Raw genomic sequence first — 21,589 nt, forward strand, 5'->3', positions numbered from 1 at the left:
GGTCGCATTCCCTGCCAGGTCGGCCAAGGGCGCGTCTGTCCCAGCGCAGCCTCCAGTGAGCCCAGCCTGAGGCTACAGCCTTCATTTCCAAGCCCTCTGCCTGGCCCCCAGCTGTAGGCATCTGTTGAGTTTTGCAAAATGGCAACCATTCCTCCACCTCTTCTCGCTCCACGAACCCTAGCCCCACCTCTCTTGACACCCACCTAGTGGCGTCCCCCCAGACCCCAGGCTCTTCCTTTGGAGAGATGCAGTCCTCTCACGCCACAGCCCCTGCCGCCGATGGGGCTGTCTTGGCGAGTAGGTTGCCCTCGGGAGCGGGACCTTCTTGCAGCTGGAGTCTGAGTATAAAGATATGTGCGTTCCCTTCCCTTCCTCTCCTCACTCCCTTCCCACGTGTTTGTGACATCCCCGGCCCCTCCCTCTGGGACCCGTCCTGAACACACTCACCCCCGCAAGCGTCCCCGATCAGAAGAATTTCTGTATCTCCCATCAGTCGGCGGGATGGGATTTAGTCCCCAGGCCCTGTGCTGAGCGGGGCCACATCACTCATTTCCTAGTTTATAAACTAGGAAAACAAGGTCGGACTTTCTTCCTAAGGATGATGAAGACTTTTTGAAGGATTTTAAGCAGCGGAGGAGCATTCTCTATGGTGAATGGGTTGGGATAGGCTGTAGGCATCAGTGTGCGGGTAGAAACTACTTCATAGCCCCGAGGCCGGGGTGGGGGGGGGGCGGTTAGGCCTCTTGTGTGGCCAGGGTGGCAGCCGTGGAGGTGGGAAAAAGTGACCTCTTGGGCGATGCTGGGAAATAGAGGCCAGAGGACCCGCTGACGGACTGCCTGGGGCAAGAGAAACAAGACAGGAGCAGGGCTGGCTTTTTGCCTTGAGTAAGAGTGGCTGGTGGAATGTTGAGTGATAGGAGGAAGAAATCAAGGGTTTTCCTTAGCATGCGTTGGGTTTGCGATCCCTGGGGAGATGCAGGTGGACGTGTAGAGTGAGACTCGGAGATGAATCTGGAGTTCCAGGGAGGGTCAGGCTCTGTGCTTGGGGGTCTTCAGCGTATAGATGTTATTTAAAGCCCCAGAACAAGTTCCCTCAAGGATAATGTAGAGATACAGGAGAGAAATGGGCCAAAGATGGAGCTCCTGCGTATTTCAACATTTGACGGTCAAGCAGAGGAGAAGAGGCCGCAAGAGGCAGAGGAGATACAGTCAGTGAGGTCAATGGACCTTCGGGAAAGAGGAGTAAAGGAGGAGGATGCCCACGGATCAAGTAAGATAAGAACAGAGACGTGACCGTTGAACGATTGTGACGATGGAGGATATTGGGGTTCTTAACAGGCACAGACTGGATGGAGGGTGGGGATGGAAGTCCAGGTAAAGTTGGTTAAGGAGAGACTGGGAAGGAAGGGCTATAAATAACTCCTTTTGCTGTGATGGGGGAACAGAAAAACGGAACTGTAGTGACAGGGAGAGGTGAGACCAAGGAAGGGAGTTGGTTTTTAAGGATAGGAGATATGGAAACATGTGAACAATCCTGCTGTCCTGTAGATAGACAGAAAAAATTGCAGATTTGGGAAAAAGTAAATTCAGAAGCAAGGACTTTCAGTAGGTAAGAGGGGGTGGGATCCAGAGCACAGGTGGAGGAGTGGGTCTTCTTCTTGGAGAAGGGACAGCTTAGCCACGGTAACAGAGGGGACGTGGGGAGTGTGGGTCCGATGGAGGTGGGTTGCTGGAGGGAAGCCCCGATTTGTTGCTTCCATTTTCTCAAGGAAGAAAGAGGCCGTCGCTGGCGCGGGAGACGGGGAGGGGAGGGTGTGAGGGTTTTGGAGGGAGATGAGAAGTGATGGGACGGTCTTGCAGAGGGAGGGAGGGAGGGAGGGCTGGTGCGGGGGAGGGTCAGCGCCCGCTGGAGATGGGCGGACACAGACCTGCAGGGGCCCCGACCTCCCTGGTGTGCGGCTGTTCCCAACCACGTCCAGCAGCCCCGGTCGGAGCGGAGGGGAGGGCCAGCTGGATCTGGGCGCCGCTGGGGACACAGTGGAGGGAGGGAGGAGCCAGTGGTTGATCACAGTAATGGACCACGGAGTCTAAGCTGGGGGACGAGGGAACGAGGGAGTGAGGGGCGGTGGTGGGCAAGTGGAGGGGGCCGTGAAGAGTCCAGGCGTCCTTCCAGCCTGGGTAGGGGAAACGTGGCTCACATCCCCTCACCCCGCCCTCCGGGTTGGTGTCCAATCTCGCTTGTTTGGGGGAGCAAGGTGTCTCTGCACACTCGTTGGGAAAGTCCTTGACCCGGGCAGAAGGGACAGAGAGGGTTCCTCTCGACTTGCCTACGAACGATGGAGAAAGAAAACCGGCCAATTCTTTCTCTACAAGGGAGACGGAGCCTGGCGTCCTCGTGTTTTCATCTGACCTCCCTCCCCCAACTCTGAGAAATACGGCAAGTGTTTCTCCCCACTTGAGAGGTGTGGAGACTGAGGTTAGGAGATGTGGGGCAGAGCCTCTGCTCTCGGCTGCCGTTCCTGTGCTCTTTCCCAAAGTGTGTTTAGTTTGACGAGGAAGCACCGGGAGCGCCTGCCGATCCTGAAAGTGAAAGTTCAAGCCTCTTAGGACGGGAGGGTGTGTGCAAGTACCTGTGGGACCAGATTCCTCTCCGAATTACTGAGTCTCAACCCTGGGGGCCCCCAGGAGCCTCCAAAGAATATTTGGACCCTCCCCTGCCTCTGCCCTTGTTTCACTGCACAGTGATTCCTGCCCTCGGGGGTCTGTCCAACCCCCTTGCCCTGTATCTGTCTCTCTCGCTTCCAGCTTTTGGGGTCTGGTGGGCCAGCCTCCCTGGCTCACCGCGGTCCTCTGCAGAGGGTGATGGCCCTGCCACCACAGCAGAGTGGGGACGGGCGCCCAAATGGGAGGAATCCCTGGCCTTCGGGAGGGGAGGGGCAGCATCCTCAGAGGCCCCTCTGGCTCACAGCTCGAGGTCCCTCCTGCCCTCCCCTGCCTCCAACTCTTGTAATGTTTTTATTCCCCTTCCTTTTTCTCTTTCCTCCTTTTCCTCTTATTTCTTTAAACCTTCGGAATATCCCAGTTTACAGAAAAGGGACAAATACAGCTGTTTTTTCCTCTGAGTCTTGGAGCAGGCTGTTGACACGATAGCCTGTCATCCCTAAGCGTGTTAGTGCGTGTTTCCTACAAACAAGGGCACTTCCTACGTAGCCACGCGCAACCATCCAAATCGGGAGGCCAGCTTCCACCACCGTCATGGTCTTGTGCTCAGGCTCCATCTGAGGTGGGCTTTTGACGCAATAGCATCCTTCTCGGCAAGAGGACTCGGCTCTGACCCGCCCACTGCACTTTGTTGTCCTGTCCTGGTTTCCTTCAAGCTGGAACTGTCAGACTCCCATTAACCTTCGTGGCCTTGATGCTTGACAACCACAGGCCAGTGTTCTGTGGGATGTCACTCAGTTTGGAGACGTGGGACACCTCCTCACGGCTGGATTCAGGTCACCCGTCCTGGAGGGATGCCTCGGATGGGATGCTGCGTCCTCACGACATCCTGGGTGGCGTCCCCGCGGTGTAGATGTGTCCTGTTGCGACAGCATCTGCCTGAATCCCTGGCCTGGGTTATGTCCGCCAGCCATCTCCCCGTTCATTAGTGATTAGTAAGGTTTTCTAGGAGAGGTACTTTGAACCGTGGAAATACGTCCTTCCTCCCCGTTAATTGCCTGTCTTATTCAATCGGTCATCACTGTTGGTGTCAGTACTTCATCTGATGCTCAAATTCTCCCTGACTTGGTTCCTGGGAGCAACCTGGAGCTGCCTCTATGTTCTGTCCACGTAACCCCTTCACTTCGCGTGAGCTTCCTTATCTTGTGGGACAACTGTTCCAGGCCCATCTCGTACTTTCCACGTCTCTGTTCTAGAATCAGCCATTTCTCTGCGGAGTCTTGAATCCCCTCAGTGGACGATGGCTTTTAGAAATGAGGACACGGGGCTAGGTGTGTGCATTGATTTTAGGGTGTCGAGGCTCCCAGACTGTCTCTGTGGGAAGAATTTGCGTGTGTGCTCACACATGCTCACGTCTGTGGTGTCACGTACGTGGACATGCATTGATGTAATGCATGTTTCCGCATCTATGCACGTTGTCCAGGACGCCTTCATGTGAGACCCCTGCTTCTAATTCAGCACCTCGGGGTTTCCTCTCATCTTTCCCCCTTTTCCATGTGATTCCGTCCTCTGACAGTGAAGCCCTGGCTGTCGTCCTTCTTAATGTGTTTACATACTGTGTCAGCCCCCGTGTGTAAACAGTCGCCCACTGTCACCACCTCCTGCCCACGCACCTGCCACCCTGTGCTGGGCTCCGACCCCCATGCTGGGCAGCCCCCCCCGTATGACCACCTCGTCTCTGGGCTCAGGCTCCGGTGGGTGCAGCCAGGCTGCCTCTGCGCACAGCCACCCCCCCCCCCGCCAGCCAGGTCCCTCCGAGGGGCCTCAGATACCCCCTGGCCTGTCGTGTGCTAGTGGCGTCTGGTTTGCTCAGCCCGCCTCATGGCCCCCGGAGGGAATCATTCCCTGCTCTGTAGTTTGATGGCTCACACTTGATCCTGTGCCCAGGAGGTGACGGCCCAGGAGGGACAAAGTGTTGTCCCAGGTGAATAGCCACCCCCGTGCCCCGTGCCTGTCCTACTCCTCACACGGTCCTGGGGGCCTTTTCAAGGCAAAGCCGCCTCTATTTCTTCTTCCCCGGGGGTAGCAACAGGTGGGTGGAGCTGGCGAGGCCCCCGGGGCGCTGTCCTCGGCCCTAGCTCGCTCTGCCTTGGCACGTGTACTAGAAAGAGGACAGCTTGGCTTCCATGGAAATGCTTTTGAAACACTGCAACAGCCAATTGTGTGGGTCTCGGGAGCGTAGGTGTAGAGACATAAATAACAACCCAGGACATAAAATACCTGCTACCCAGAAGCAATCAATCTCCCTCCCTCTCCACCTCCGTACGGCTCCCGGGGTGGGTTTGTTCCCAGCAGACGCACACCTCCACGCAGCCACCTGCGGACGTGCAGCCTTCACGTGGCTCCTGCCACCGAGAGGCCCGCACACGTGCTCAGACTATCCTCTTGCACTTCAGCACCGACAGCTCCCGTTTCCTCTGTTTCCCTGCCCAGGAGACCAGTGGGCTGCCGGGATGCTTAGGATGCGGATTCGCTTGTGAAAAGTGACAGAGGAGCTCAGGGACAGACACGTCTCTCCTTCTGCCCTGGAGCGTCAATGCCATAGACGGAGAGGCCTGAGAGGAGCACGATGCGCAGAGAGGCCGCAGGAAGGGCTTCGTCAGTGGCTCCCCACGGAGGAGACACCTCCATGCGCAGCTTGCAGGGCTCCTGGGGGATTAGATATCACACGCGTGAGGCGCCTTGTACCACAAGCATGAACTGTAGGTCCTTCCTACATAAAGGAAGGACCTTTATGTAGGAAGGACCTACAGTTCTGCACTTGGCTCATTCCTGGCCACTCGCCCCAAGCCTCTTATAGATGATGCTTGAATTCTCCGTTCCCGTGACATCCCTCCATGCTTGCAGCCGTCCAGTCCTGGGATGACTCCCCTGATGGGGACCCCACTTCCAGCCGCCTGGGGCTGTGACTGTTCAAAGCACTTCCTTCCACTGAGGTGGAGCCTGCCTTCCTGCAGCCTGACCCATGCTCTGTGTCGTCGCTTGGGGACCGCAGAGAATGAGGGGGACGCCCCTTCACCTGGCAGCCCTTCTCCCTCAGATACAGGCGGCACACCCCCAGTTCCCTCACACTTTGCTCTGGTCTCAGCCCCCTTCTCCTCTGCCATGCTTCAGTGTCCCCCTCACCCCGCCCAAGGACCCAGCCAGGCGGCTGGAGGGGCCCAGATGCCTCCCTGCTAACACCTCCAGCCTGCTTAGCAGCTGCGGGGAGCGCCGTGCCACACTGGCGCTGAGCTGGCATCAGCCACGATCTGCAACCTACCCTCCCGTGGCTGCCGAGCAGCGGCTCCTAACCTGCGTCCGGTCCGTGGACGTTTTGCATCCAGACTGAGAATCACACTTTATGTTCACATCAAACCTCATGTTGTTAGAGTTGGTCCTTCCTTACAAGCTACTTGGAGTCCCCAGAGCCTTACTCTTTGGGGGTCACCGTTCTCTGCGTGGTGTCATCTACACACTGATAGGAGCCCTGGGGGAGTGGGGCAGCTCCCATGGGCCGGTCTGGTTCAGCTCTGAATCAGCACCTTTGAATACAGTCGGGGAGCAGCTGTGAACCCTCACAATCACTGGTCAGCTTCCCCGCCACAAGGCCGCGGAGGGGCTGCCTTGACAGACCCCTGTGGAAGGCTGGCGCAGTGATTAAGAGCTCTGGCCGGTTCACACTCAGCTCCGGCAGATCAGCTCGTGATCTTGGATACCTGACCTCCTGTGCCTCCGTTTCCGGCTCTGTGAAATGGGAATAACAGCGGTACGGACCACAGAGGGTCATTGTGAGCCGTACGTAATTACCGTATGTAAAACCAGGGCGTGCTGGGGCCCGCAGTTAAATTTTCAGTGAATTTGCAGAACGGATGTGGGCATTTTGGTGGCTTGAAATTGGCCACAGTGGGAGTATTTACACGGAGAAATCAGCAGATGCTACAAATCAGGGCTTCTTTCCTGGAGAGCCCAATGGTTAAGTGTCTCTCAGCACAGCCCTCTGTAAAACACAACAGTGTACGATGTGCAGTTCGCAGCTAATAAATGTTAGCTATTGTTATGATTATTTCATTCATTAACTTGACTAATAGCCCTGTCCAAAGAAGGCAAGAGATTAATCAGATATAATTGTTTTTAATGAACCTGTACTAGTGGCTCCTGCCAATGGCTGCCTTCCTAACCGATCAGAAGTGGCCCATGAATAATCTCAGGACTGGGTTTCGTGCACCACTCCAGGGGAGGGGGCAGTTGTCAGCCACCCTCCAGGCCCTGCTCCAGGTGCTGCGGAGTTGGCAGAGAACGGAACTGTCTCAGGGAGGGGACAGACAGAAAGCAAGTGGACACACAACATCACAATAGAATTACAAACAGTGATGGTGCTTTGGAAGGACAGGATGGAGTAGTTGAGAAAACTGGGGGTCTGCTTTGGATGGGGTGGTCGCCCAGGCATGCCGGACCCGACTCACACCACCCGGCGAGAGATTCTCTCCCGGCCCTGCTTTCGGTGCTATCATGGGTGAGCCGGAATTGGGGGCGGTGGGAGCGTGTACACTGCTGACAGCGGTGGGTAATCGGGTCGTGATTCTGTTCGCTCGCAGATGCAGGACAGGGGTCTCAGGGAGGTTGGTGACGTGTACCAGGCTGCACGACAGGCCTAGATTTGGGCTCCCCTTTTGACGTCCCAAACTCTGCTCCTCTTATTAGACAAATGGAACAATAAAACCAACCACACACGTTCCCGTGAAGATGATCGAGGTAACATAGGTGAAATCCCTCTGCCAGCTGCTAGTCAAACGCTACTGGTGTTTTATTCTCAGAATTAGGACTAGTTTGAAGATCTTTTGTCTCTGAACTCCGTGCCCTCTTTTGAAAATTGCTTATTCATCCATCTGTTCACTCGGTAAGGATTTCAGTGAGCTGTCGAGGGCTCTGCTCCATCCTGGAACTAGGAAGCTGAAATAGACAACGGAGAGGAGGGGATCAGAGGCTGGAGGTGGGTCAGGCCCTCAGGAGGGGTGTGCAGCCGGCTCTGTGTCGCCCAAATAGGCGTGTGGGTCACGTGGCTTTGGGGCCACGGGGGCGGGGGGGGTGGCATCGGGGCGGCTCCACGGCCCAGTAACCTGCTCTCCGTCTTAACGCTCACGACCCTCACGCCCACTCTTCTGCGGCACAGGGTCTGCTCTGCGAGCCGGGGAGGGGCCTGAATGGGGACACCACGAACTTCGGGTTCTGTGGGGTCAGCTGACTCTGGTGGACACAGTAGGGACCCAAAGGAGATGGGTCTGGGCTGATTTTTTTTTTTTTAAGTCAAACAAGGGACCAGGAATCAGAATGACTACATTTCTGTAATAATCACTCAAGACAAAAAGAAAAAAGATTCCACTGAAAACAACCCCCCAAAATATCTGGGTGTCTAATTTGAGAACTTGAAGTTACAGGGGAAAAATCTCCCAGGTTAGAGTTCATGGGTCCCCATCGTACACGTACGTATGACAAATCCTTCTAAAACTTACCAGCCAGGGTCCTGTCACAGCTGGTTGAACAAAATTTCATCATCCTTATGGAATAGAAGCACAACTCCAGAGGACGACCTCAGTGCCATCCTGAGAACTGACACAGTCTTAATGATGTGGGCTCCAGATTGGGAGTGGGCTTCTGCAGCCGGTAGCTAATCAGAGCCTAAATATCGGAGGCCGAGATCCCCCTTGAAAAGGTTGCCATGGAGACGAGATGCCCGGGGCTGCATGTGCCCACACAGGCCTCGGAGACAACCCAATGCCCTCACTGGGTTGCCATCAACCCCACCACGAGAGGCAGCATTTTGCAGATTGGACACTTACATCGGGGAGTTTCAGTGGTTGCTAGTGGCGACTCTGGAAAGCAGGAAGAATGTCCCTGATGATTCAGGGGGGCGATTGTATTTGGGTCCATAGAGAAAATGTAACCTCTTTTTCAAAAATCAGGATTGAGGAACTGCTGCAATTTAGAGTCAGACTGGACGTGAAGGCACTGCTTCTTCATTGATGTCAGCCGTCTCCACAGGCAAACTTACAGAATGCCTTACACATGCTCAATACATATTTGAAGACTCAAAGCATGTTGGAGCTGCAAAGTATCTGAGGGATTTCTAGGTTCAATCTCTCTCCTGTTTTACCCCGATAAGGAAATTGAGGAAAAGAGGGGAGGAGCTATTTGGTGGAGGTTACTTGTCAGATGGAACGAGAATATAAGTCGTCTGCCTCCAGGACCCAAGCGTAAGGTTGTGAAGGTTGGGCACTGCACAAAAGCACCTGGACAAGGGGATGAAAGGGGCCTGGAATCCAGGCCACAGCTGGACTGAAGTGAGGTGTGCATTTTTCCTTTCACAAAGGGCCCATCTACTCAACAAGCCAAGTTGAGGGGGGGTCACGCCTGTTCGCAGAAATATTTGGATGCAGAAGGGTGATAAGAGGACAGAGGTCCAGGCTGTTCAGCATTGTAGGGGGTTAATTGATTCCTTCTGCATTTGGTAGGCAGAAACTGTGATTTTTGCTGTTCTGTGATCCACTGCACCTATGATATATCTTCTATCTATCTATCTATCTATCTATCATCTGTATCTATCGATTGTCTATATCTATCGTCTATCTATCTATCATCTATATCTATCTATCATCTATATCTATCTATCATCTATATCTATCTATCATCTATATCTATCTATCGTCTATATCTATCTATCTCTCTATCATCTATATCTCTCTATCATCTATATCTATCGTCTATATCTATCTATCATCTATATCTATCGTCTCTATCTATCATCTATATCTATCTATTGTCTATATCTATCTATCATCTATATCTATCATCTATATCTATCGTCTATATCTATCTATCTATCTATCTATCATCTATATCTATCTATCTATCATCTATATCTATCATCTATATCTATCTATCATCTATATCTATCTATCGTCTATATCTATCTATCATCTATATCTATCTATCGTCTATATCTATCATCTATATCTATCATCTCTATCTATCTTCTGTATCTCTCGTCTATATGTGTCTATCGTCTATATCTATCTATCTATCTCTCTATCATCTATATCTATCTATCATCTATATCTATCGTCTATATCTATCTATCTATCATCTATATCTATCGTCTCTATCTATCATCTATATCTATCTATTGTCTATATCTATCTATCATCTATATCTATCATCTATATCTATCGTCTATATCTATCTATCTATCACCTATATCTATCTATCTATCATCTATATCTATCATCTATATCTATCTATCATCTATATCTATCTATCGTCTATATCTATCTATCATCTATATCTATCTATCGTCTATATCTATCTATCATCTATATCTATCTATCGTCTATATCTATCTATCTATCTCTCTATCATCTATATCTCTCTATCATCTATATCTATCGTCTATATCTATCTATCATCTATATCTATCGTCTCTATCTATCATCTATATCTATCTATTGTCTATATCTATCTATCATCTATATCTATCATCTATATCTATCGTCTATATCTATCTATCTATCTATCTATCATCTATATCTATCTATCTATCATCTATATCTATCATCTATATCTATCTATCATCTATATCTATCTATCGTCTATATCTATCTATCATCTATATCTATCTATCGTCTATATCTATCATCTATATCTATCATCTCTATCTATCTTCTGTATCTCTCGTCTATATGTGTCTATCGTCTATATCTATCTATCTATCTCTCTATCATCTATATCTATCTATCATCTATATCTATCGTCTATATCTATCTATCTATCATCTATATCTATCGTCTCTATCTATCATCTATATCTATCTATTGTCTATATCTATCTATCATCTATATCTATCATCTATATCTATCGTCTATATCTATCTATCTATCACCTATATCTATCTATCTATCATCTATATCTATCATCTATATCTATCTATCATCTATATCTATCTATCGTCTATATCTATCTATCATCTATATCTATCTATCGTCTATATCTATCTATCATCTATATCTATCTATCATCTATATCTATCATCTGTATCTATCGTCTATATGTGTCTATCGTCTATATCTATCTATCTGTCTCCCTACCTATCATCTGTTGCATCCATATAGATCAGGATAACAGCTAGTGGACAGGAGTGCTAGGGCAGAGATCAGGAAGAGCATACACTCTCACTGGGGGGCACCCGAGGAGTATTCTGTACATTCCTGTCTGTTGGACTGGGTTAGAAGTTCTTGTCCACATCTGCTTCCCACGGTCCTATGGAGTCCTGTCTATGGAATCATGGTTGAGCCTTGTCCTAGGCACCCAGAGTGGAGGCCATGGGGCACCAGAGGCAGGAGAAAACATCTTCCTGTGCCTCGGGGAGGTCGTGATTAATGCAGGAGGAGGAGGTCGTGATTAATGCAGGAGGAGGGACCGACCCATAGCCCCACAGTCACGTGCAGACATTACAGAAGAGCCTTCAAGAGATGTGCAAAGAGAAAGAAAACACTTTCAAATGTTTACAAAAATAAGACAAATCAGGCTTTGCATGCAAATGATTAGGCAGGTGGATCCGGCATATATCTGCCAGGTCTTTTTCGGAATAAACTAAATTAGGTACTCTGTTTGCATTTTCAAAACTCCCATGCTTTGTCCCCTTGTGAATGTTCCTTCTGCATCCTGGGTCCTGCTCTAGCTTGAGTTCCTGCCCTTGGGTCTCAAGCCCCCGAGGAGCAGAGCTTTGACAGCCCCCTCCCCTTCCGAGCCTTTTGGTGAAGACTAGCCCTTCCTACCCTTCCTTCCCAGGGGCAGGGCTTCTGCGCAGGAAGCAGGAGGACCACACAAGCCGGGGAGTGAGGGCCAATGTGCCCTCAGCCACCCCCAAAAGAAGAAGACTGCCAAATGCCCAGAGGCCACAGTGCTGGAGTCGCCATCACTCTCTGGAGACCAGTGTCCCCCTCGGAAGCACTTTGCCTCTTCCCCTGGCAGCTGGGAGCTCACAGAGGAGGAGAAGGCTGAGGGCCAGGATGACAGCTCCGCTGGGGTTCTCCCGTCCCCTCACAAAAGGGCCCCCCTCCAGAGTCGGAGGCTTCGGCAAGCCAACAGCCAGGAGGGGAGGCTCTGGTCCCGGCCCCCTCTCAATTACTTCCACCTAATTGCACTGGCATTAAGAAACGGTTCTCCCTGTGGCCCCAACATGCAACAGATCTACAGTTTCACTCGACAACAATTCCCCTTTTTCTGGACGGCTCCTGAAGGCTGGAAGAATACCGTGCGTCACGATCTCTGTTTCCGAGACAGCTTTGAGAAAGTGCCGGTCAGCACGCAGGGTGGGACCAGCACACGGCGCCGGTCCTGCCTCTGGAAGCTGACCGATGAGGGACACCGCCGCTTTGCAGAGGAGGCCCGCGCCTTGGACTCCACTCGGCTGGAAAGTATCCAACAGTGCATGAGCCAGCCAGATGTGATGTGCTCCCTCTTCGACCTTTAGTTCCACAAATCAACCATCAGCCCATGCCTTATTAAAGTTATCTGCAGGGAAAAAAAAAAAAAAAGAACCCCACTTTGTGCCGGAAGTGCCTGACACCTACTCCTTTCAGAGGGGCCTTATCTGATTAAGCTTTGATTAAACACCACGCCCTGGAGAGCAAATCATCATTAGACACTGCTGATGGGCACCCCGGCACCATCCACTGTGAGGGCGGGGAGTAAAGCCGGTGACCTGAGTGCCCTTTGCATCTAGGAGTCTGTCATCTGCATTCATTTTCAGGAAACTCAGATTCAGGACAGAGGTGGTGTTTGTTTTCTTTTGTTTTTTACTCCTGAGTACAGGCCATTGTTTAGTTTTCCCAGAAAAGCTCAGGCATTGGGTGGTTTTTTCAGAGGATGGCGCAGACAGAGTTTCCTTCTAGAGGAAAGGTTCTGATGGGAGCAGCCAACCCATACATCACCCTGTGTCAATTGCACAGCCAGTGGCATCTAAGATAGCTTTTGCTCTGATCTTTACAGCAGTGAATGCAAAACGAGATTCCCAAACTCTGTGTATGTCTACGTCAAATGATCAAAAACTCAACTGAGAAGTTTCTCCTGTCGTAGAGGGAGGGGTCTTGGAAGGGACTCAGGAGCAGAGGCCATTAGAGAAGGGCCTTTGTCCCGATCTTACCCCCGTCACCTCTCCATCGGCCGGTGCCAGATAATACTTGCCTTCTCTAGAGCCCCAACTGCGAGCCTGCACCTCACCCGTGACATTTCATTACATCAGTACAACCTCCCACTATGTAGATGTCACTTCCCCCGGTTGTTCTCCGAGGAACTGGAGTTCGGTTGGGTCAAGTGACTTGCGGAAAGTCATACAGCTAGTGATGAGAAGATCCAGCACTTAAACCCAGGTTTCCTGAGTGCGGAGCCCATGCTCTTGTCTAAACACCAAATTTCCTTCCTCTCCAGCTCTAGATGGGCACCTCCTGGGGCTAAGCCCGGGCTGTGAACAGATACAAGGGTAGGAGAGGCAGCCTCTCTTCCTGCTGTGGGTTTGAATCATCACGGTAGCCTGACATGGGGTGGGGACTCCGAGAAGTGTGAGAGTCGCTGCTTATCAGACCCGGGCTCTGTTTGCACGGTCATCCTTTAACCCCTCTAAGCCTCAGTTTCCTTAAAGAGGAGAATAAGAATAGAGAGTTTACTTCAAAGACTTGTTGGACGATGACAGGACAGGTGCCTGTCTTGGGCTGAGCACAGTGCCAGCCACACAGCAACTGCTCAGTACGTTTTAGGGGGAACATGCCAAGAGTTTTCAATCCTCTTAGGGTAAACTAGCTTGGTGAAGGGGGAGATAGGCCACCTCCTAGAAGGAGAATCAGAACAGCGCTGACACCTGTAGGTCGATCGGGTCCTGATGCGGGGTGCTCATGGCTCCCGGTCAGGGTGCCCAAAAAGTGTGGCCATGGGGTTCTTATTTTCCAGTCATCACCATCTTCAAGGGGAAGGTGGAGGAGGTGGAACTGCCCGAGGAGAAGGTGGACATCATCATCAGCGAGTGGATGGGCTACTGTCTGTTCTATGAATCGATGCTCAACACCGTCATCTTTGCCAGGGACAAGTGGCTGGTAAGCCTGCTGCATGCTGTCCCTTCGCCGGTCTGCCGGCTGCCTCGCTGCTCTGCCCCACCGCCTGCAGCCCAGGAAGAATACAGCCACTGCTTCCGGGCCCCTCTCTTTAAACTAGATTTGCTTCTGGGGACAGAATGAGCTTTCTTAGGTCTAACCTTGGCCTCTTTTGGTATAATTGACACCCATTCTTTGCTGTCCAAAGTCGATGCTGGTCACCAAGTGCTAGGGACTTGCATGGCTGCCAGAGAGCCCAGTGTGCTTTTGACCTTGGTTTCTCCAGGCTCAAAAGTTAAAACATCTTCCACCGTCCCTCACTGGACATACCTCTGCCCCTCCTCATGTGTCCCATTGACCCCACCTTGGCCCCTTGAGTTTTCCCACGTACCAGAGTCAAAACTGAGCTTCCCTGCCCAACCCTAGTCCCAGCCAAGGTGACAGACAGTCTGCTGAGTGAGAAATACTGGCAAGGGGGTGCCTGTCTGGTGACTCTATGTGCAGTTCAAAAATGTGATGTCTTTGTCAGGTGAATAGATTACGAGACCCATTTCTCCACAATTCATCAACAGAAACCTGGAGGGCTCATGTTTCCAGACCGGGCGGCATTGTACGTGGTAGCAATTGAGGACAGACAGTACAAGGACTTCAAAATCCACTGTGAGTCACCTTTTGATTCTCTGTTGGGCTTTTTTTTTTTTTTGCGGTACGCGGGCCTCTCACTGTTGTGGCCTCTCCCGTTGTGGAGCACAGGCTCCGGACGCGCAGGCTCAGCGGCCATGGCTCACGGGCCCAGCCGCTCCGCGGCACGTGGGATCTTCCCGGACCGGGGCACGAACCCGCGTCCCCTGCATCGGCAGGCGGACTCTCAACCACTGCACCACCAGGGAAGCCCTGGGCTTTTTAATTTACTTATTTTTGCGCGTTTGGGGTGGACAGTGCTTCAGCGATGAGCAGCTGCTCTCGCGGCCACAGCTGCCGTGCCTCTGGAGTTTACCTGTGACGCTTTCTGGATTCTTCTCTCTGGATGTTTTCCCCTGGTCCCAAGAGTGGGGTTCTACAGAGAGGGAATAAGCAGCGTGGCTGGTGGGAGATAAAGCGGGGAGAGAATGAACGCAGTGCGAATGGAAAATGGACGAAGCAGCAGAAGCCGAGGTTTTGCAGAGCTGTCCGGGGGGCTGGAAGCTGTTAAGGGTCATTTATCCCCAGCGTCCACACAGGGGCAGGGACCACGGGTCTCCAGCCAGGCCAGTCGTTTTGAACCCTGCTTTTGTACCCTTCAAACTTTTCAGCATTATATCGATTCTCCTTCCCATTAAGTAAAAGATGGGGAGAGATGGGGTCTGGCCATGTAGGTGTGGGGGGCAGGCAGGGGACTTATCCGCACCTGTGTTCATTATGCCTCATCAGCTGAAAAAGTGTTGTCTTAGAAAAAAGCCCCCCAAACCCTCCAACGTTTTATCTGGTCCCCAAAGGGTTGTTGTGTTCTATTTCCTTTAAAGGGTAACCATTCTCAGTGACACAAACCTGGTCCTCCACGAGATTAAACGGATTATGTTTTCATAAGGTTTAGAGACAGCCATGTGTCCTCAGTCAGAACTAAAACGACCAAGGGGCAAAGACCCCCCACACACAAGCATGCGTGCGATGTGACCAGAGCACAAGGAGAAATTCCAAACGGTCTAATGGGCTCTGCAGATCTGGGTTCCAGCCCCTGCGGTGCTAAACCCCCTTGGCAAGACTACCTACAGTGGAGGGGTTCCCAGACGGGACAGATGGGCCTCCTGCCCCCAGAGGCTAGGCCTCCAGAGCTCCACAAAATCTTGTGCCGTCTAATCATTGTTCGTGCTGCTGGCGATACCACAGAATGAGTGCATCTGCGTGTGTGTTCACACCCTTCTGGAAATATAAACTCAGAGCATGAAGTTCAGAGACGGGTTCGGGAGAAGACAGAAACGGGACGATTGTCTGAGGCTCTGTGCCCTATGCCTACAGCCCTTCTGGCATCATTTCCAACAGTCGATAAACAATGAGAGGTAGGGGGGCCGAGGTTAGATGATCCTGCTCTGAAGTTGGCCAGCCCTGGCTTCACATCCTATGGGTGACTGTGAGCAAATTACCTAACATCTCTGAGCCTCGGTTGAGATGAAGTCCCCAATCCTATAGACTGGCCATGAGGATTAAGTGAGGTGATATATACTAAGGGACGTGAGAGTCGTTGGTGCTGCGTGTACCAGCCTGGTCTTCGAATGTATCACTAAACCCCTCCCTGCTCATGGCTCTGGCCCCCGAGCCTGACTGCCAAGCTCGTTGGCCTCCAGTGGCTCAGAATCTAGGACAGATGTGCCCTCCTGATAAGTTTCAGAAACAGCTCAACAGGGAATGTTGATCAAATGCATATATAAGTAGGACATGTTTTGCCCTGGAGCTGCGCGGTAATGCTGTTTTTGGAGTTCTTGCCGTAACTGTGTAAATCGTGTTTGGGGGAGAACATTCAGACCCATTCTTTGTTCTCACGTGCACTAAATATTGATTGAGCTCCGACCCTCGGCACAGCTCTTTAAGGAACCTCCTCATGATTTAAAAGCAAACATACCTCACCCTCCTCCTCGCCTGGATCATAGACCTTGGCTAACGCATCTTGCAATGAGGACTGGACCCGTCCTGACAGGCGCTGGGGCACTGGCCGCTACTCAGGTGCCAGCCCAGGACTGGAGACCGTGGGGTGGAGTCTTGTCCTGCCCATTGCAATGTTCATACCTTCTGAAAAAGAAAAGAAAATGAAAAGTCAGCCCCATTTTTTCTTGTGGAAACTCTGTAGTCTGTCAACACCACTGCCCCCCAAACCAAAAATCTCACACACCTTTACATTTTATTTAACGTATTCTCGTTTTCTATTTAAACGTTGTTGTTTTTTTTTTTAATGCCCTGCTTCTGTTTTTAGTGAAGGAAGCAAGTCCATTTAGAAATCTGTTTTAAATAAACAGGGATTTTGATTGCTCTCAGGTCTTAATCAAGAGTGAAAGCATAAAGGTTAATGATTGCCAAGGGAACAATTGTAAGCAAATTCCAGTTGGCTCAAGAACCAGCTAAAAAAGAAAAACCTTAAAGTGGGGCAGGAGAGGGAGACAAGCCCAGTCCCTTGCAGAAAGGAAATTAAGAAAACAATTTCTCCCCTTCCCTCCCCGCTTCTCCTCCCCTTCCCTCCTTTCTCAACCACGTGCAACGCGGGAACACAGGCATGAGTGAAATACAGAGCCTGCCCTCAATTTGCTCACCGACTACTAGAGAACACACAGAAAGAGAGACGTGATTGTCATGTACGAGGCTCACAGCGCATATTTGGTTGAGTGAATGAATGAGAGAATGAATGAAGGACTAGAAATAAACCAGCAGACGGATGTGCAAGGTGGACGGTTTAACCCTGAGAGAGGAGCAATCATTAAATTTTTTCTTTACTCTGGGGATTTCTAGAATCTCAAAATTGGAAGGAAATTTGGTAGATATTCTATTTGATTTTTTTGCCCAGTACATGAATCTAGAAGCTGCTGAGGGTCAGAGGATGGGCGCCAGCTTCCCCACCGCCGAGAAGGTGGCATGGAACCCCTCGTGTAGATGTGGCGGTGCCTGTAACTGAAGGGTTGGAGGGCAGAACCTGTTGGAGGGCTCAGACGCCCTCCATGGGTTTCCCTTCCGCCACCACCCCGACATCCAGAGTTCCATTTCTAGCCTATTTTACACAAGGAGCTGACTTTGATCTGAGAGCCTGCAGTGTATTAAACTATTATGCACGCCTTCCTTTCCGACCAGAGGAGAAGCTGGAAGTGGCTCCTGGTAGCACTTGCTCTGATTTTCTCGGAGGCAGAGCCCCGTTTGCCCTAGCAGGGCAGCTCCAATTACTCGGGCCAGGGAAGGGAAGGATTGCGTAACCACAGGTCTCTCCAATGAAGAGCGAAATTTGTTTTCCGGTCTTTCACATTCCTGTCTTTGTTTTCAGTTTTATTATCTCCTCTGATATATCCATTCTGCTCATGAGCCCATTGGAAGAATTCTTCATCTTTGATATTGTGATTTTCACTTCCAGCAGTTCCACTGGCTCTTTTTTATGGTTCCCATCTCACCGATGAAATTCTTCATCTGTTCATGCATGTGTTCTCCATTAGATTCTTTTTTTTTTTTTAACTAGGCAGTCTCTCTCTACAGGTTACATTCTTTTTTTAAAATAATTTATTATTTATTTATTTATTGTCTGCGTTGGGTCTTCGTTGCTGTGCACGGGCTTTCTCTAGTTGTGGTGAGCGAGGGCTACTCTTCGTTGCGTGTGCGGGCTTCTCATTGCGGTGGCGTCTCTTGTTGTGGAGCACAGGCTCTAGGTGCGCGGGCTTCAGTAGTTGCAGCACTTGGACTCAGTAGTTGCAGTGCATGGGCTCAGTAGTTGTGGCTCGTGGGCTCAGTAGTTGTGGCTCGTGGGCTTTAGAGCACAGGCTCAGTAGTTGTGGCGCATGGGCTTAATCGCTCCATGGCGTGTGGGATCTTCCCGCACCTAGGATCAAACCCGTGTCCTCTGCACTGGCAGGCTGATTCTTAACCACTGTGCCACCAGGGAAGTCCCTCCATTAGATTCTTTAAAATATTTATTACAGGTACTTGAATGTCTCTGTTAGATAATCCCAACACCTGATCTCTGAGTCTGTTTCTATTGACTATTTTTTCTTTTGATGATGGGTCATGTTTTTCTTTCTTTTCCATGTGTCTTGTAATTTTTATTAATGCTGGGCCTTGTGAGTAATGCTGGACAGTAGAGACAGATGCATAATTTATGCCCAGAGAAGAGCATACCTTTTCCTCTGCCAGGCCATTAAAGTGGGACTTTTAGTCCATCTGGTCTGTAGTTATGGTAGGTCTGGGCTTTGTTGCTGCTTTAGTTACATTCATTGCACCATAGCATGGTCCTTTTCAAGAGTTTGTTTTAATACAGAAACTAAATTTCACAGGTCCTTCTGATGTTATTTTTTTTAATCCCCAGAAAATTAATTACAGTATTTCCTGCTGGCTGGTGACCCTCACCCCCCATTCACTCATTCAATAGACAAGACAGAATTACAACAAAAGATTAATATGCCTGGTGTCTATCCTCTCCCATCCCTGCCTTGCGTAATGTAAAGAAGCTAGTGGGAAATGAATGGTCAGCAGAAAGGAGAGAAAAGTCTAATGTCCTGGGTGATCGGTCATTGAATAACTGGAAGTGGGGCAGTCTGGCTGGGGAGATAAGACACGAATTAACCCCTAAGAAGATAACTAAAACACGAGGCATTGGGAAGCAGGACAGGCTTAAAAGTTTGGGAATACGTTCCAATTAAAAAAGCGTTGTCCGTGGACCTCCACTGTGCCAGGTGCTCTGCTGTAGGTGCTGAGGGTACAGGAGGAGAGGCCCCATGGTTGAGAGTCGTTGGAGAAGGTGTCACAATGGCCATTGGAGACTTTAAGTCCATGTGAAAGAGACTTCGAAAATTATTGAGCCCAAGGATTTCTAACTGGTTGGAATTACCTATGTAGTTTAAGTCCATTTGAAAGGGACTGGAAGGGACTTCGAAAATTATTTAGGCCCAGGATTTCTAACTGGTTGGAATTGCCTATGTAGACGTGAAAATTCCAGCTCACTGGGGCGCAAATCTGGGGATTCTGATGCAGTAGGTCTGATTGTGGTCCAGGAATCTGTATTGTAAAGAGTGTCCCAGATGATTCCGGAACACAGAACCACGGAACCAAACTCCTCACTTTACAAAACAAGCCAGAGATAAGGGGACCGATCTGCCAAGGTCACACAGCTTGGATGGTGGCAAAGCCAGGGTGCAAACCACATAACGGCGGCAACAATTGTGTATCAAGGGCTTTCTATGGGCCAGGCGCTGTATCATGTACTTTACATATATTATCACATTTAATCCTCCTAACAACTCTATAGAGTAACTAGCATGATCGTCATCTCCATTTTAAAGAAGAAACCAGCTCTTTGGGAGGTTAAATTCTTGCCTGGAGTTGCACAGCAAATAAACAGCAGAGCCCCGATTTGAAGCCCAAAGCCCAGGACTTTAACCATTACCCACATAGACTCTTAGATATCTGCCTTTTTTTTTTTTTTTTTTTTGCGGTACGCGGGCTTCTCACTGTTGTGGCCTCTCCCGTCGCGGAGCACAGGCTCACGGGCCCAGCCATGGCTCACGGGCCCAGCCGCTCCGCGGCACGTGGAATCTTCCCGGACCGGGTCACGAACCCGTGTACCCTGCATCGGCAGGCGGATTCTCAACCACTGCGCCACCAGGGAAGCCCCCTGCCTGACTTTTTCACTGAACCTTAACTTAAAGCAGGGCTGGGAGAGGGAAAGAGCAGGTACGTGGCTGCAGGTCTCTTGAGAAGGGGTTTTAAACAAAGGCAGTGTGTTTTGGTGTGCATGTTCTATCTGGGTGAGCAGAGACGGCTATTCCCAGATTCTAGAAGGAGGTCTTCTCTGAAGCGTGTGCTGTTGACACACTTCCCCAAACATAGGTAGGTTCAGTTGGGACTTCGGCACCAGCCTTGTGTGTGTAATGGCATCTGACTGGCATCTTATCCTCAAGCCAGAATTTCACAAGTGCTCCCCCTCTGGGAGATGCTTATTTTCTCGGCCTCTTCTCCCCGAGGAAGGGCTTTGCGTGCCCTTGAAAGGAATCTGAGTAAAAGGGGCAGAGCTTTCCCTGACCATTCACACCTCCCTCCTCCCACCCCCCTCTCCTAAACACATGCAGGCTCATGAGTTCCCTAAGGTACCATTTGTTTGGTGAACATTTAAAAAAAAATCCTGTAAGATTTTAGAGAAAAGCATCTCTATTGCAGTGTATTTCTAAACCCCTCCGAATAAACAGACAAGTGAGATTTCAGCTGGCCAGTAACTGAAGACTCCGCTAAGGCACCCTCTGCGCTGTGGGGAGAGCAAATGGCATTCCTGGTTGCTCTCACGACTGAGTCAGTGCAGCTGAAGGATTAGGACCCAAGCTGGGTTTGAGCCCCAGCTCCACAGTTCCCCTGCTGTGGGATATTGGACCAGATACTGCATGTGAGCCGGATGCCAGCTTCTGCAAGCCCCTGTTTTCTCATCTGTCATAAGGAGGTGTCCTCATGGGGTTGATGAGGAGATTCAATGAAGGGTCTGGCCAGGGCTAGGTGATCAATCAATGATTACCATCATTTAAGGGTGATCTTGGACCATCAGACCTGCATTCATTTACCCTCCAGCCCTGCATCCTGAATACGTCCCCTGCTTAAAGCATCTTATGAACAGCCCCAAGGGGCCAAAGAGCACTGTTGGGGTGCTTTGTGCCCCAACGGGGGGATATGTCTTACGAGATGCATCCTTAGAGAGAACATCATGGCGTGTAAGAAAGTTAAGCCCTCTCCTGGACTACCCCTGCCCCTGCCCCTGCCCCTCATTTCTTCAGTTGAGAAAATGGAGGTTCAGAGAGGTTAGGAAATTTGCACAAGGGCCTGGCCAGTAAGTGGTGGTGCTGGCATTCACGCTGCAGCCTGTTTCACCGAAAGCCCATGTTTCTTTCTGCTGCTTGAGAGGTTCAGCTGGCGGGGGTGGGAGGAGGGAAAGAGATGGGCCTTGTAGGTGTGGAGAACGAATGGAAAAAAGACTCCGGGGTAGAAATGTGGACGGCAGAGGAGAGAGTTCGTAGGAGACTCTGAGGCTCAGAGAGGGGGCAGGAGAG

General features: G+C 50.6%; 1 protein-coding gene and 1 pseudogene across 2 annotated transcripts in view; both read left to right on the top strand.

Annotated features, from left to right (window-relative positions):
- PRMT8 (protein arginine methyltransferase 8) overlaps nt 1-21,589 on the top strand; it is an 82,326-nt gene that overhangs the window by 45,613 nt on the left and 15,124 nt on the right. For both annotated transcript variants that reach the window (XM_067695439.1, XM_067695438.1), the window contains exons 6-7: nt 13,702-13,844; nt 14,414-14,501. In XM_067695439.1, coding sequence (XP_067551540.1) covers nt 13,702-13,844; nt 14,414-14,501 — 231 coding nt within the window. The remainder of the gene's footprint in view (nt 1-13,701; nt 13,845-14,413; nt 14,502-21,589) is intronic.
- On the top strand, nt 1,135-12,296 carry LOC137202667 (forkhead box protein R1 pseudogene; annotated as a pseudogene).

This window comes from Pseudorca crassidens, chromosome 11 (assembly GCF_039906515.1).
Source record: "Pseudorca crassidens isolate mPseCra1 chromosome 11, mPseCra1.hap1, whole genome shotgun sequence".
Taxonomy (NCBI): Eukaryota; Metazoa; Chordata; class Mammalia; order Artiodactyla; family Delphinidae; genus Pseudorca; species Pseudorca crassidens.